The 14,900-nt window shown below is 50.7% G+C and overlaps 1 protein-coding gene across 49 annotated transcripts in view; it reads right to left on the bottom strand.

The window, feature by feature from the left end:
- Positions 1 to 14,900, bottom strand: part of ANK2 (ankyrin 2) — a 380,102-nt gene that overhangs the window by 132,550 nt on the left and 232,652 nt on the right. For all 49 annotated transcript variants that reach the window (XM_066383813.1, XM_066383817.1, XM_066383818.1 and 46 more), the window contains one exon: positions 2,417 to 2,518. In XM_066383813.1, the coding sequence (XP_066239910.1) occupies positions 2,417 to 2,518 (102 nt within the window). The remainder of the gene's footprint in view (positions 1 to 2,416; positions 2,519 to 14,900) is intronic.

Genomic DNA, 14,900 nt, shown 5'->3' with positions numbered 1-14,900 from the left:
ATTGAAAGGACTCGATGAAAGTGGAGAAAGAACTTGAACTTGAGCCCTTGAGTTCTGCCTTCTCACAAAAATAAATGTTTATAGGAACACAACAATGGACAGTCAGTTGGCCATGACAAGCAAAATACATACATTAGGCTGCTAAGAACTTTTTTAAGGACTCAAGAAGTGTTGGTCATAAAGCAAATTGAGTATTTACTGCTGAGAAATGTTTTTTTTTTCTAAACACACTCTACAATCTTTCACACAATTAAATACATTTGTTATACTTTCCAAGTGAAGAGGACTTGAGTTCACTTCATTCTCCCTGGGTTCCTTCTGGCATGATGTATGATAATCTTTACCTAAATGAACTAAGAAGTCTCATTGCCTAGTCCCTAGCAAAGGTAGAAATTTAATATACTTTTTTTTTAAGTCTAAAGTAACCTGCCGGACCAGGCAGTGGCGCAGTGGATAGAGCATCAGACTGCAACGCGGAGGACCCAGGTTCAAAACCCTGAGGTCGCAGGCTTGAGTGCAGGCTCATCTGGTTTGAACAAGGCTCACCAGATTGAGCCCAAGGTTGCTAGCTTAAGCAAGCAGTCAGTCACTTGGTCTTCTGTAGCCCCCTGGTCAAGGCACATATGAGAAAGAAATCAATGAACAACTAAGGAGACTAAGGAGCCGCAATGAAGAATTGATGCTTCTCATCTCTCTCCCTTCCTGTCTCTCTGTCCCTATCTCTCTCTCTCTCATATACACACACACACACACACACACACACACACACACACACACACACACACACATACACACAAATCTAAGGTAACCTGTTAAATGGATATTTCCTGTCCCATCTCACAGGCATTTTTGGGAAGTAGCTCATACATCCTATAGAAATTTGGGTAGTCTTTCTCTATTAAAGTAACTAGTGTACCTCAAGTTCAAATATTTATTCGAATGAACAATAAAAAACATATCTAAGAAGATTTGCAATGAAGAGCAGATGGGTGAGAACAGCAGAGAATGAAGATCTTCTACATGGGGACAAAGGCACTGGCTTTTTCCAGGTCAGTGTCGAGAACCAGGGAGACCTAGGGTTCTGTCTTCCCTACAAGGGATGGAGCTGAACTGCTCCAGTTTCAGATGCTGTACAGACACGAGTCCTCCTGGGCCAGAGACAAAGGGCTTCACAATTCTCAGCAAAAGCCGCACCTGAGGCTGTCAACAGCTCCCTATGTTCCCCTCCAACCCTGCGGGAGTGACACACAGGACAGGTGATGGGAGCCTGTGGGTAGTAGGGTTATGTTGATGAAGAACGCCTCTTGTCCTGGCCAGTTGGCTCAGTGGTAGAGCATCGGCCCAGCATGTGGAAGTCCCGGGTTCGATTTCCGGCCAGGGCACACAGGAGAAGCGCCCATCTGCTTCTCCACCCTTCCCCCTCTCCTTCCTCTCTGTCTCTCTCTTCCCCTCCTGCAGTCGAGGCTCCATTGGAGCAAAGTTGGCCCCAGGCACTGAGGATGGCTCCATGGCCTCCACCTCAGGTGCTAGAATGGCTCTGGTTGCAACAGAGCAACGCCCCAGAGGGGCAGAGCATTGCCCCCTGGTGGGCATGCCAGGTGGCTCCTGGTTGGGCGCATGCGGGAGTCTGTCTCTCTGCCTCCTCGCATTTCTCAATTTGGAAAAATACAAAAAAAAAAAAAAAAAAAGAGAACGTCTCCTGTTCATTTAGAGCTGGTTGGTCACTTCCCAGCCCGCTCTGTCATGCTCACTTACACACACACGTAAGCGCACCACCATCATAGAGTACTAGAGCACACTGGACACTTAAATCCCTCGCATACAAATCCCAGTCTAAATAGCACAAAAGTTCTCAACATCCCTGGGACCCAATAACATCCAAAATGCATCCTTTGTTCTACAGACCTGATGGAAGAAATAGGATGAATTAAAAAATCCAAAAATTTCGTTTCAGTCATTATTTTCAACCTCTTCTCATATAATCCACAACTAAAAACCAATCAGGGGAAGCAAGGGTTTTTCTTATTTCATCCTCTTTATTTCCCCATCCCAACTGTATCCATTACCATGGTAAGAGTCCTACAGCAGAGAGGAACACAGCCACCAAGGGTCTGGGTAACTGGTCGCTGCTAAATGACACGTAGAATATCATTCCTGGTCAGCACGCCTGGTCCAGGTCCAGGCAGCCCAGAGCATGTCACAGACAGAACTGACATTCAGTTGCTACTTTTGACCTTCCACGTTCCGAGCTACGGAAGCTCTGGAAACAAACGTCTGAGCCTTCAGAAGTTGGCACGGGGAGGAAACAGACTTTCATACGTCTGGATCCCTGACATGGTAGTAAATTCAGTAAAGACACAAAACAGCCCCGGGCCGTTGGCTCTGTCTGCAGGGCGAGTGTTCTCAGGGCTCCTACCTGGTTGCAGGTGTTGATGTCTACGCCGCCCTTCAGGTATTCCACGACTTTGTCCAGATTGCCAGCTCTGGCCGCGCGGAGGAAGCTGGCATTGCTGTCAGACTACGGAGAAAGAAGACCTTTCATGAACTGTTGACCAGATAAGAAAAACATACCAAAGGCACCTTCTGAGTCAGGGACCCCGCCGTTGTGAAGTGTTTCGACACCAAGTTCACAACATCGAATAGCAAGTCTCAGGATGAGGCGGCAATGTCACCATGTATCAGGAGACTTACCAAAGGCCTACATGACCGCTCACATAAAAACAATGTCACTCAGCGCCTGACCAGGCGGTGGCACAGTGGATAGAGTGTCGGACTGGAGCACGTATGACTTAGGTTCGAAACCTCAAGGTTGCCAGCTTGAGTGCAGGCCCATCTGGCTTGAGTGCAGGGTCGCTAGCTTAAGCGTGGGATCATAGACCTGACCCCAAGGTTACTGGCTTGAGTCCAAGGTTGCTGACTTGAGCAAGGGGTCACTCGCTCTGCTGGAGCCCCCCGCTCCCCGTCAGGGTACATATGAAAAAGTAATCAATGAACAACTGAGGAGCCACAACGAAGAATTGATACTTTTCATCTCTCTCTCTCTTCCTCTCTCTGTCTCTGTCACACACACACACACACACACACACACACAAACACAAAACAATGTCATGCCTTTATTCTGAATCTTCAGCAACATCTAAAGATGAACTGACCCCAAATGCACTGTGACCCACTCACGTGAGCTCCAGGATGCTGGTGGCTTTGAACTGGGCCTAAATGTTGAGCCAGAAGGAATCAGAAAATGAGAAGAAATCAGTTACTGGGTTCCTTCTCACTCTGCTTCCGTTTGGGTTTCAGATGAGGCTGGGAGTGGCCCCTGGGCAGTCATCTGTCCTTGAGACAAGGGAGCAGAAGGAAAAGGCGGCACTGGGAGATGCCCCCGGGGCCGAGCACATTCTGTGAGTCCAGCAAATTCAGGAAAATGAGGTTTCATGTAAATCAGCTGAGGTCATACCAAAGTGAGCTCTCTCGGTAGGGAGGATCCTTCTTGATGGAGGCTGCTGTTTAAGACCTCCTCTCTCCCACATGCCTCTCAACATAGGAACTGGAGAAAATCAGCGGAATTTTCCCCATGCGATTCCCTGAGGACAGTGGCTCCCAAGACCGGGCTCAGTCTCTCAGGCTCACTTACACACCTGAGCTCCCCACAACCACAGCCTCTGCTAGGACCTGACACTCACACAACTGCGCTCTGCTAGGACCTGACACTCACATAACTGCGCTCTGCTAGGACCTGACACTCACACAACTGAGCTCTGCTAGGACCTGACACTCATAACTGCCTCTGCTAGGACCTGACACTCACACAACTGCAATCCCTGTGGCTCACCAGCCGAGGATAGGGGAGCTGATGCCCTGAGAAGGACAGCACCGTCACACCGTGCTGGCACGCCACTGTCATGGCCCGTGGCCCACGTGATCAGACCCGACCGTGGTGACGTGGACAGAGGAACAGGGGTGTTTTCTCTGGGCATCTCCAAGCAGCAGGCATTGGCTCATGTGACAACACCCAGGGCTAACTCACCTCAAGTTTAACCCAAATGCCACACTGGGGCTCGGCCACCACAGGTCAGAGAGGTGACGCACAAGTCTCTGAGGACGTGAATGGTGACCGAGCCCAGCATCTAGCATCAGGCCAGCTTTTCGGAAGAGAGACCAAGGTGTGTGACCAGGCACATGTCCTCCTCGCCCTCCGGGGCTGCACCCGCAGCCGTGCACAGAGCCCTAAGCACACGTACGATGCTGGGGCCCAACCGCGATGCACCTGCAGACGCCTCTTCCAGGAAGCCGTCATACATGCGGGGTGAAGCAAACCCTGACCCTCCGGAAGACTGCCTCCCTTCCAGTCTCTGGCCTCAGCACTTAAAAGAGAAACGTCAAACGGTGTCCTACGTCAACACCTCCCAGGAAATGCTATTCACCACAAAACAACAAAAACTAAATCTCACGAGGTCACAAGACAGAAAGTAGGACAATATGATTCCCCATACACAGTCTTTGAGAACAGATCTCTGTGCTGTATATGAAGGTCTAATCGCTACGGTGTGTGCTCAAAACTGACAGAATAGTGTACATCAACTATACTTTAAAAAATACAATTTTTAAAAATTTTAGAAGGAAGTTGTACCGAGGAAGTACTTCTATCTTGCGCACAAGGCTTGATAATGACAGGAAACATTTTCTGTGTGTTCGCCGGGGACCGGGCAGAGCTGAGGGAGTCCTGCACACGTTACATCATTCATACTCACGCAGACACTTCGGGAAAGAAATGTAGCTGTAATATGACCGTTTCCTGGAGAGAAGGAGTTTTAGAGAGTGTGCAAGTCACAGAAATCACTTGAGGGGAGACCCACGATTTAGCTCCCGTCTCCCGGTCTCAGAGCATCACAGCTGTGTGACCACGAACACTCACCCGCGAGCTACAGGTCAGCTGTGCCCATGTGACCACACAGTCATATCCTGGGTCCACACAGTCGCTAAATCACAGCGTTTGCTAAACAGAGTGCTTCAGCTGTAGGAGCAGCCGGAGACCAGCTACTTACAAACATGTTCACAGGGGAACAGGGACATGGTCATAGAGCACCTGCCATGTGCAAAGCCAGCACACGGCCCCTCTCTGCATGTAAATCACGTTAGGTTACACACAGGAACCAAGACGGGGCTGCTCTGTTGTTTCTGCTCAAAAACAGCGCCAGGAACCGGCGGGACCAGTGGGAGCACCTGACCCTGAGGAGGACACCGTAAGGAGGGGGACACCCATGAGGAGGGGGGTCAGTGTGTGTGGGGCTGCTGGTGTCAGAGCAGCACCGAGAACCTTCTCCAGGGACTGCGTGTGACCCCGAGGGCCGCCTTTGCTGTTACATCATAACAAGTCTTCATAATTGCTTTTTTTTCCTGTTCCAAATCATATTTCTAAAAACTAGAAGCAGCTCAAAGACTTTCAGCCAGCCCTGGAATGTCCCCAGTGTCTTGGAGGGGCCGGACCCAGCAGGAACGGGGCAGCTGACCCACCCTGCCGGGGACCCCGCCAACGCTCGAGTCATAGTGGGTGTCGCTGTAAGTTGGATTCTCTGAGAATCCTGCTGAGAGATTTTGTTTTCCCAAAGTGAGAGAAGTGCATTATGGATTGTGTGTGGCCAATACAAGGGCAAACAAATGAATGTATTATCACAAACGGTCCCAAAACATACATTTCCAAAACAAAATTAAAATAAGGCTTTGAAACGTGTGCGCTGATGTTGACATCTGGAAGGGAGCGGATGTTCCCGCTCCCGGGAGATGCAGGCACCGGCCATGCCGTCCCCACAACGAGGTCAATCTGTGATTAGAGCTGTCCGCATGGAGTGTAGGATTAACGGTCCTCGGCCCGGGGACCATGGTGATAGGCACCGACCGCATCTTCATCGTGCTGCCTCCCGCTGAGAAGACACAGTAAGAAGTTCCACGCTAAGCGGACGTGGAAGAAAGTGCTCTTTCTCTTGTGGAAGGTGGTCTCCAGGTGCAACAAGGAGGTTGGGCACAACGAGGCTCCTTTGGGGAAAGCCTCGGACACACGTCAGCCTCTTCCTGTTCTGCGGCCGGACGTCCCCAGGACTCGCAAATCCTCAAGCCAATCATCCTTACGACACCCGTGGGGTCTGACTGCAACAGGGAATTGGGTGCTGGGCCTACTCATTCCGTTCGGCCACAGACGGGTGTCATGACATCCACTCCTTAAGTACCCCAGGGTGGTAGCTCAAGCTAAGAAAGAAACAGTTCTTCTTAACTTCTCCTCGACATAGTTCTGCATGGTGTTTGGTATCCGAGTGGTACAAACACAGAATGTGTTCTTAACACACAGCAGGTGGGCACAGACCGGGAGGGACACACACTCAGAGAGCCACACTGCTCCCCAAGAAAGGCGTCCCCCAAGGGAATATCCACAGAGCTCCAAAACACCTGGCTACAAAGTTTTCAAAAATTCTGTGCATCCACGTCAGTAATAACCTAATGAGGAAAATGTGAGGGTGTCCCAGTCATCTAGCCAGCGACACTTCAAGTATAACCACACCATTCTGTGCAAGCCTTTCTGCTTGTAATTCCATGTGTGATGAGCAGGGTGACAACAGACACCTGACACTCATAGTTCCCCACGGTGCAGGCAGTGATGGGAAAACCTGGTCCTCGTGCATACAGGACAGGACGAGCAAGCAGAGGACACGCAGGTCAGCAGTCAGCAGCACAGCAGAGCTGCAAACACGCCGCGGCCCGAGGGCTGTTCTGCAGGGACCCAACCCCACTGACACTCAGCTGGGAAACGTTTTTTCAGTTCCCACTTTCAGCTTTTATTGAATTAGGGCCACATCTCTCCTGCAATACCAATTTCATCTCCTGGCAAATAAAGAAAGCTTTCGACGCTTATCGAAATATGCCATTAAAGCCAACATTAGCAAACTCCCCAACAGCTTTGTTCTCTTGTTCTGAAACAGGACACAAAACCCGCACAAGAAAAATAACACTGAGATCATGATCCTTTTCATACTATGCGAGGGGTGAGCATGTGTTCCGAGTATGGGAGGGCCAGCCTCACAAGCAGGACCCTCGCTGGGTGGACAGGGGCCTTCCCCTACCCCCCCCATCACCCCCTCCTCGAACTTCTGCTGACTGGTCAATCCCAGGAAGGCACAGGCTCCTCGTGGGATTGAAGGAATTTGCTGACTATTTTTAGGATGCAGTTATTCCTTTGCATAAAAAAAGAGGGTCCTTACCCGCCTACCCCGAGATCCACATTCTGAGAGCCATACGACATAATCCGCATCAGGTGACCTGAGCATCATGAACTCAGGGGACACTGCAATTCCTCAGCTGCCTTCCTAGGACCGCTGGTCAGTTCAGCGTGTGCTCGGGAAGTCATGAGTTCTGCGGTCTCAAGTCTGTGCGTCTTAGTTTCCCCATGAAACGATAAATGTCCTTCATGAGATGCAGGAAAAACTTGCCACAGACACACCGCAGGTGCTGAAACCCAGCGACGGCCCAGCGGACTCTTCCTGAGTTTGTACAATGAATGTGGGTGTTCGTGTAAATGACTGGCACAAAACAATGGTGACTCAAAGTGTCACACACACACAAGCCCATCTTCAAATATGCAGGTGTGGCCAGAAGACTGGCCTACGGGCACACTCCCACAGGCAGGAGTGAAAGCACTGGTGTGTGTGGTCTCCCTCCCGTGACAGGAATGTTGCAAAGCGCCTGCCCCGTGAAACACGGAAGCTCGTGTAGATTATCGCACGGCTGCTCCCACTGGATGGTTTAAACAACTGAGGTCGTCCAGCCGCCATTCCTGTTAACACTGTCTTGTAACAAATCAGTAACCGGAGGCAGGTGGGACCTGCACACCCATCCAGCTCATTAGGACGTTCCGAAAACAGTCCCACAAGGGACTGTCGTACAAGGCGCGTGCGTAAAGGACGGGAAGACTGGTACATTCTATCCGGCTGTCACTAACGACAAGAAAACTGCTACCAAGTGCACCGTGAACCCACGACGTAAGCGACTTCCCGTCAGGCAGGAAACCAGCAGGTTTTGACGAGTCGTCCTCTAGGCAGTGCTCTGCTCAGGCTTTTGACACACTCACAGAAATCACAGCTCCCACCACTAACGACTAAGCCCCAATTTTTTCCGTTTTAATGGGATGATGGTAGGTCCTCAGTGGAAATATCTGTGGCTCTGCTGGGGACTGAAAAATAAACAGGGTATTTTGCAATTTAGAGTCTGGGGTACAGAGGTACTGGCAGCTGACTGTACACTGACAGCCTGCCCAGCCCCTCATCTCACCTGCCTGATTGAGCTACAGGGGGTTGTGCTCAGTGCTCGTCCTGCCTCCCATGTTCCCCGGAAGGACTGGAAGGAAGTTACTTCTCCGTGTCAAGTTAAGATGGTAGGGGTTTCCTGCACCTGGTGGTTTTCTTGTGCTGCCTTGGAAACGTGATTGATTTGTAAATGGCCCTCCTTGCCCAGTAAATAAAGAAGGATGTCTTTCTCAGGGTGGCCATGTTTTGCAGTGCAGCTAAGGCGGAAAAGTTACTGCTGGCTGAGGCTGTGAAAATCCTCCCGAAACCCATCTTATATAGTCTTTGTCTATTTTTCATTAATTCGTATCGTTCTCGCTCGGGACCCTGAAATAGACTCGTCACACGGGTCACCACATGGCTCCTGGAACAACGCGTGTAAATCTTTACTATGAAAAACAGGACACTCCGGAAACACTGGCTGTAGCTGCAGGCCATGCGTCAGATTAAATAACTCGAGGTTCATTGTCAGCCCTGAATTAAAGAACAATGCCCCTGAATGCTTCCTAATTTTTCAAGGAAGTTGTACGCTCTGGGAGGCACCGATTATACGAACAGACCTGGGACGTCACAGCTTTCCATTAGGTAAGCACCTCATTGGTGTGTCAGCTCTTGAACAAGGTAACAAAATGTAACACTTCTTCCTAAAGAGCCGACCACACTGGACAAGGAGATTGCTCCCCACCCATGCTCTGGCTCCTCCTGGTGTAGAGGTGTTGTTACTGTGTGGTTCAATTCCACGGAGGACCATGCACATAGTTTACAACTTCTGCTTATGTTTTTGTTCAAAGTGCTGACCATGAAAGCCAAGGAAAATCTACTACCCATCCTATACTGAATATCACAGTTTTATATTAGGTAGACCAGTGGTCCCTAACCCCCGGGCCGTGGACCGGTACCAGTCCGTGGGCCATTTGGTACCGGTCCACAGAGAAAGAATAAATAACTTACATTATTTCCGTTTTATTTATATTTAAGTCTGAACAATGTTTTATTTTTTTAAAATGACCAGATTCCCTCTATTACATCTGTCTAAGACTCACTCTTGACACTTGTCTCGGTCACGTGATACATTTATCCCTCCCACCTGGTCCATGAAAATATTTTCTGACATTAAACCAGTCCATGGCCCAAAAAAGACTGGGGACCACTGATGTATACTATATATCTAGTGTTTCCTAATATTTCAGTTAGGAATTTCAGCGTGACACTTGTGTGGTTTATTAGAAGTAATTTGTATCTTTACTCTTAATTAAACTATCAAGTTCACGGTCCTCTGTAAGAAGGCACCTGTCCAACATGCATTTAATCATTGAGAAGTTGTTGACCTGCCCCATTCTCCAACGCACGTGGGTCCATCCCCAAGGGGCTACACACAGCTTTCTGCCTCTTCTGCACGCTTGCAATGCTCTGTGGACCCTGAGTGTAAACAGTGGACTTCAGGGGCAGAGCTCCCATCGAAGTCAGTCAGCAAACAAAATCATCTTTACGTCCATGGCTTGAGCCCCATCATGCTGGCCTCGTGGTGCCCGGCAGAATGTCGGGTGCCATTCTGTCGTGGTGTCAGAATATTACCTCGCCAACAGGGTGAGGACAACGTCACAGCAGGAGAGACTGCGACAGGCAGACACCCGCGCACCCCCCTCATGTATGTGAATGACAAAGACACTGGGAGCCAGGAACAAGTCAAACTCTGCGAGGCAGGCGTGCACGGACCACGGACGTGCTGGTCATGAGGAGGTGGCGGCCGTCCCGCTGTGGGTGAAGGGACAGGAAAAGCCCGGATCAGAGCGCTGTTTTAGAGCCACCCCCCCCCAGGAGTTCACGGAGGGTGAGTTAGAGGGAAGAGGAGGGGGCTCAGCGGTGTCCTGCCAGAGGGAGGCCAGGCCACCTGCACGTGCTGAGGAAAGAGAAGCTGTAAGCCTCGAGGACACGGAACCCGAGTGTTTACGGAAGAGAATTCGGGAAGACCTGGAGACATCTACCTTCAGCGCATTGTGTGTGACAGACACACCTCCCGAGACCAGGAATTTGGGGGGACTGAGGCTCCAACCTCAGAGAGAACACAACATTTTGGTTTTGGACTGACCGCATTTGGAGTGTGGTCAATGCAAAGCAGAGTGCTGAGGATGCAGAGCAGAAAGTCCATGCATTGTGTGGCCAGGACGCAGGCTGGAGCCACCCCAACATGGCCAGGCTTTTGCAGGGACACTGGGGTTGCTTCTCTCCTTACAAGGTCACATCCATGAACACCTGGGGACAGGAAAAGACTTACTGCTTCTGGTAGCAAAGACTCACTTAGCATCTTCATGAAATGTCAGGAGGGGGGTAAAATAGGAATGGCAGTGGTTACATATGTCCCCTGCCGCGTGGGCATGTGTGTGCACATCCATGTGTGCATGTACACACGTGTGTGTGCACCTGCCTGTGTGTGTGTACGTGTGGGCATGCATGTGTGTACATGTGTGTGCATGTATGTGCGTCCACATGTGCATGCATCAGTCAGACTAAAGCAGGATTCTGGGCCGGAGGCTTCACATGAGCCCAGACGTGTATACTCTGACACCACACAGCTGATGTCTTCGCAGAGATCAGGGCACAACAGAGCCAACACTAGGTCCACAATGGATGTGACCTGCTGTCACTTTCTAAATTTACCGCCTCACTGCTCTGACCTGCAGGGGTCCAGACAGTTTGAGCTACCCAATCTTAACTCTCGGCAGGTTACACAGAGCTCATGTCATTTTACCCTGAAATGTAAAAGACAGGATGGAAAATCGGCTTTAAAAAGAGGAAAGTGTCTGGCTAACAGCCTCCTGTCCCACGGCTATGGGAGAGATGAGCAAATCCAGCCACAGGGCTTCCAGAGGCATCCTAGCAGAACCGCACACCCTCTGCCGAACACCTGCCAACAGAGTCCCTCTGTGCCCACGGCGCCTGAGGCCTGAACCTCCCCCGAGGGGCCTCCAAACAACCTTGATTTCCTGGGTCAGAGTACTGGCATCAGCTCTGAAGAGAATTCTGAAGAGGAAGGAAACTCCTATTGATAATTTCTGCAGAACCAAAGAAAAAAGCAGGCTTAGTCCATCTCGTGCCAGCTTGGGTTCCAAAGCCCAAGACCTTCTGGGAAAATAGGAAAAAAAAAAGGCTGAAGCCAGGCTCCACGAGACATGGAGAAGTCTTAATTGTCTCACGATCTGACTTCCACGCGGATGAGAATGAAGTGGGCCCTGGGCGTCTAATTCCCATGGAGCATCCCCAGGACCCCTCCTGCCCGGCCCTCTCCGCAGGGCTGGCCAGGCTCCTTCCCCCTGGGACCACGGCACCTGAGCTGCCTGTCCTCCCTGCACCTGTGAACACTGGTCACAGCGCACGCTGCACCTGGGCAACGTGGCTCCCGGAAGTCCCGGTCACCCGCCCACGTGTCCATCTCCCCGCACGAGCCTGGTCCCCAGGGCAGAGTCCACGGCCTCCTCATTGCCCAGCACAATGCCCGACACAACACTGATCAATAAATATTTATATTTGTGGACACAAAGCGACATCAAGGAAGAAGTGCGACCAGGTGACGTCAGCCAGGCAGGGGCATGAAGCCCGCGGCCAGCGTGAGCTCAAGGGGGAGAAGCCGGAGGGGGTCAAGCCCCGTCTGGCCAACTCACTGAATTTTAAAACCTGGTATCAGATCTTGATTTGCGAAAGCTCTACTCATTCTATTAACTCACCTAAAACGCATTCCCTGACATTACCCTCGTCTTTCAAGTTGTCTGTGTAATTCTCAGACAGAGAGCCACAACACATGCAGGGAATGCCAAGCTCTTCCGAAGCACCACGCATACGGAGACATGGGACTCGAGCCCCCGTCTGTGCCGCACGCGACCTGACAGCCGGAGTCACTGGGAAGCCCCCGCTCTCCCCAGGGCACTGGACCCGATGGGCTCGGCAGCTCAGCTCTCTCTGGCTTCGTCAGGTTAACAGGTAATCGGCATCCGTGACGACAGTACAGAAATTAAACACAGAAAGAGCCGGCATCTTACAGACGTGTGTCCCCGACACCATCTGCAGTGGGAGAGGCAGTGCCTCCACTGGGCTTCTTCCCACTGGGGGACCCATGGGGATATTTCAGCAACTGTGCTCCCACTGCTGGTGACGTCTCCTCATAGATGGGACTAATGATTTAGCACTAATTGTGCAATCATTACAAAGATATTGCCTGACCTAAAGCCTGTCTCTCCTGGTTACTCTTCTGAGTAAGAGAATTTATTATCTGTATGTTCCTTTTTTTTTTTTTTTTTTTTTTTGATATTTTTCTGAAGTGAGAAGCAGGGAGGCAGAGACAGATTCCCACATGCACCCGACCAGGATCCACCCAGCATGCCCACCAGGGGGTGATGCTCTGCCCATCTGGGCTGTTGCTCCATTGTAGCTGGAGCCATTCTAGCACCTGAGGAGGAGGCCATGGAGTCATCCTCAGTGCCCGGGCCAATTTTGCTCCAATGGAGCCTTGGCTACGGGAGGGGAAGAGAGAGAAAGAGAAGAAGGAGAGGGGGAGGGGTGGAGAAGCAGATGGGCGCTTCTCCTGTGTGCCCTGGCCAGGAATCGAACCCAGGACTTCTACACTCCGGGCTGATACTCTACCACTGAGCCAACCAGCCAGGGCCTCATTTGACTGTGTTTCCTACACCTTTTCCCCTTGATTTTGTTCCAAGATGAACAGCAGCCCAAAGGCACATGGAGCAAACAAGTAAATTCTTCACCATTTTAACGTGACCCGGGTGTATCTGTGTTGTTTTAGTGATTCCTGAATAAAACGTCTAAGTGTTCTCCTACAGAGAAGGTCTGGCAGCCACCATAGTAGGATTCACCATTCTACCTTCCACATGACCCTTCCACACGTGACACGGCCCGACACAGTCTGCCCTGCATGTGCCATCCGCTCCTCGCACGGGCCGTCGAGTCCTGAGGAGCAAATGAGTCCCATTCTGTCCTCCCTAAGTTCCCTCTCCACACTCTCTGCTGCAATGTTACGGCTAATCCTCTGCGTGCAGACACATCTGTATTCTCAGTGCATCTTCAAAACCACCCTAATGAGGAAATGGAGGCTTGGTGAGAGTCAATCCCTCGCCTGTGGATTTCTGGTCATAAATGCCAGAGCTGAGGCTGGTACCAGGGGCCACCACCACAGCCACGGGCATCACCATGTCCCTGGCTCCCCGAAGTGCCAGCGACCTTCTCCCTGCTGAGAGGCAGGTGTGTGTGCGGCTGCCAGTCCTGGAAGCCACACCCTGCCTGCCACAGTGCTTGTGCGTGGGAGTCCAGGGGGCCTGTTCCCCTCTTTGTTCAGAGGCAGCACCCACGTTTGGCCCCCACATGTTAACAACTCCGGATTACCAAGATGTCTTTCCTTTAACACTGCCAAACCCAAGAGCTGTGATGAGTAAGAACATGGTTATACTATTTCCAAACAGTATTAGGTATTCCAACCAGGGAGTGGGTCTAGAGCAGCGGTAGTCAACCTTTTTATACCTACCGCCCACTTCTGTGTGTCTGTTAGTAGTAACATTTTCTAACCGCCCACTGATTCCACAGTAATGGTGATTTATAAAGTAGGAAGTAACTTTACTTGATAAAATTTATAAAGCAGAGTTACAAGTTAAAGCATATAATAATAATTACTTACCAAGTACTTTATGTTGGATTTTCACTAAGTTTGACAGGATACATATTTATAAAACAACTTATTACAGTTAAATCTCTCTTTTTATTTATATAAATACTTTGGTTGCTCTGCTACCGCCCACCAGGAAAGCTGGAACGCCCAGTAGTGGGCAGTAGGGACCAGGTTGACTACCACTGGTCTAGAGCAACGTCTCTAACATCTCCCTCTCAGCTGTCCCTATTCCCAGGCCAAGAAAAATGTTTCAAGAGCCACAGCCCAAAAACCTTCAAAGACAACCTTGGTCCCTCGGCTTTGGAAGCAGCAAGCCGTCTTGCCAAGCTCATTCTGACCGCTTCCCGAGTGGGTGTCACCTGGGCGGAGTCCAGGCCGGGGGCACCTCTCAGCTGTTCACGTCCGTCACCACACCTGCCACGTAAACACTGATCCCACCGGTCAATCTTACAGTAAAAATGAAGTCGTGAAAATATGCCCCTAAAACGTCCCCTCCCCGAATCGACTGAAAATCTAGGTAAGCGCAGACTATTAAGCAAAGTAACAATGTGTCAGGAGCCCTAAAGAAAGGGGTGGGCAAAGCAGGCTCGTAGTTGGGAAGACCTGAGAGTCTCCTCCTATGTTGTTACTTATTAATTATTGTATTGTTTTCCACACACACCACTGTAAGCCTCCTTTTGCCTGCCCTGCATTTATACCATAGAAGTAGACGTAGAAAACTGTGAACGCCCTGATCGGGTCCTCCACCAGTGTTCCCCTCCAGGGGCTCTGTGTCCACTCAGGTTGCTCCTCGTCCTCCACCAAGGGGGGTGGGACAGAGGGAGAGAGAGAGAGGCAGAGAGCCTGTGACGTCTTAGCGAGGTCCGGCCAGTTCCCTGATGGAACCTCCCAGTCTCTCCCTCTCT

The sequence above is a fragment of the Saccopteryx leptura genome, chromosome 1 (genome assembly GCF_036850995.1).
Source record: "Saccopteryx leptura isolate mSacLep1 chromosome 1, mSacLep1_pri_phased_curated, whole genome shotgun sequence".
Classification (NCBI taxonomy): Eukaryota; Metazoa; Chordata; class Mammalia; order Chiroptera; family Emballonuridae; genus Saccopteryx; species Saccopteryx leptura.
This window is presented reverse-complemented; position numbering and strand designations above follow the sequence as displayed.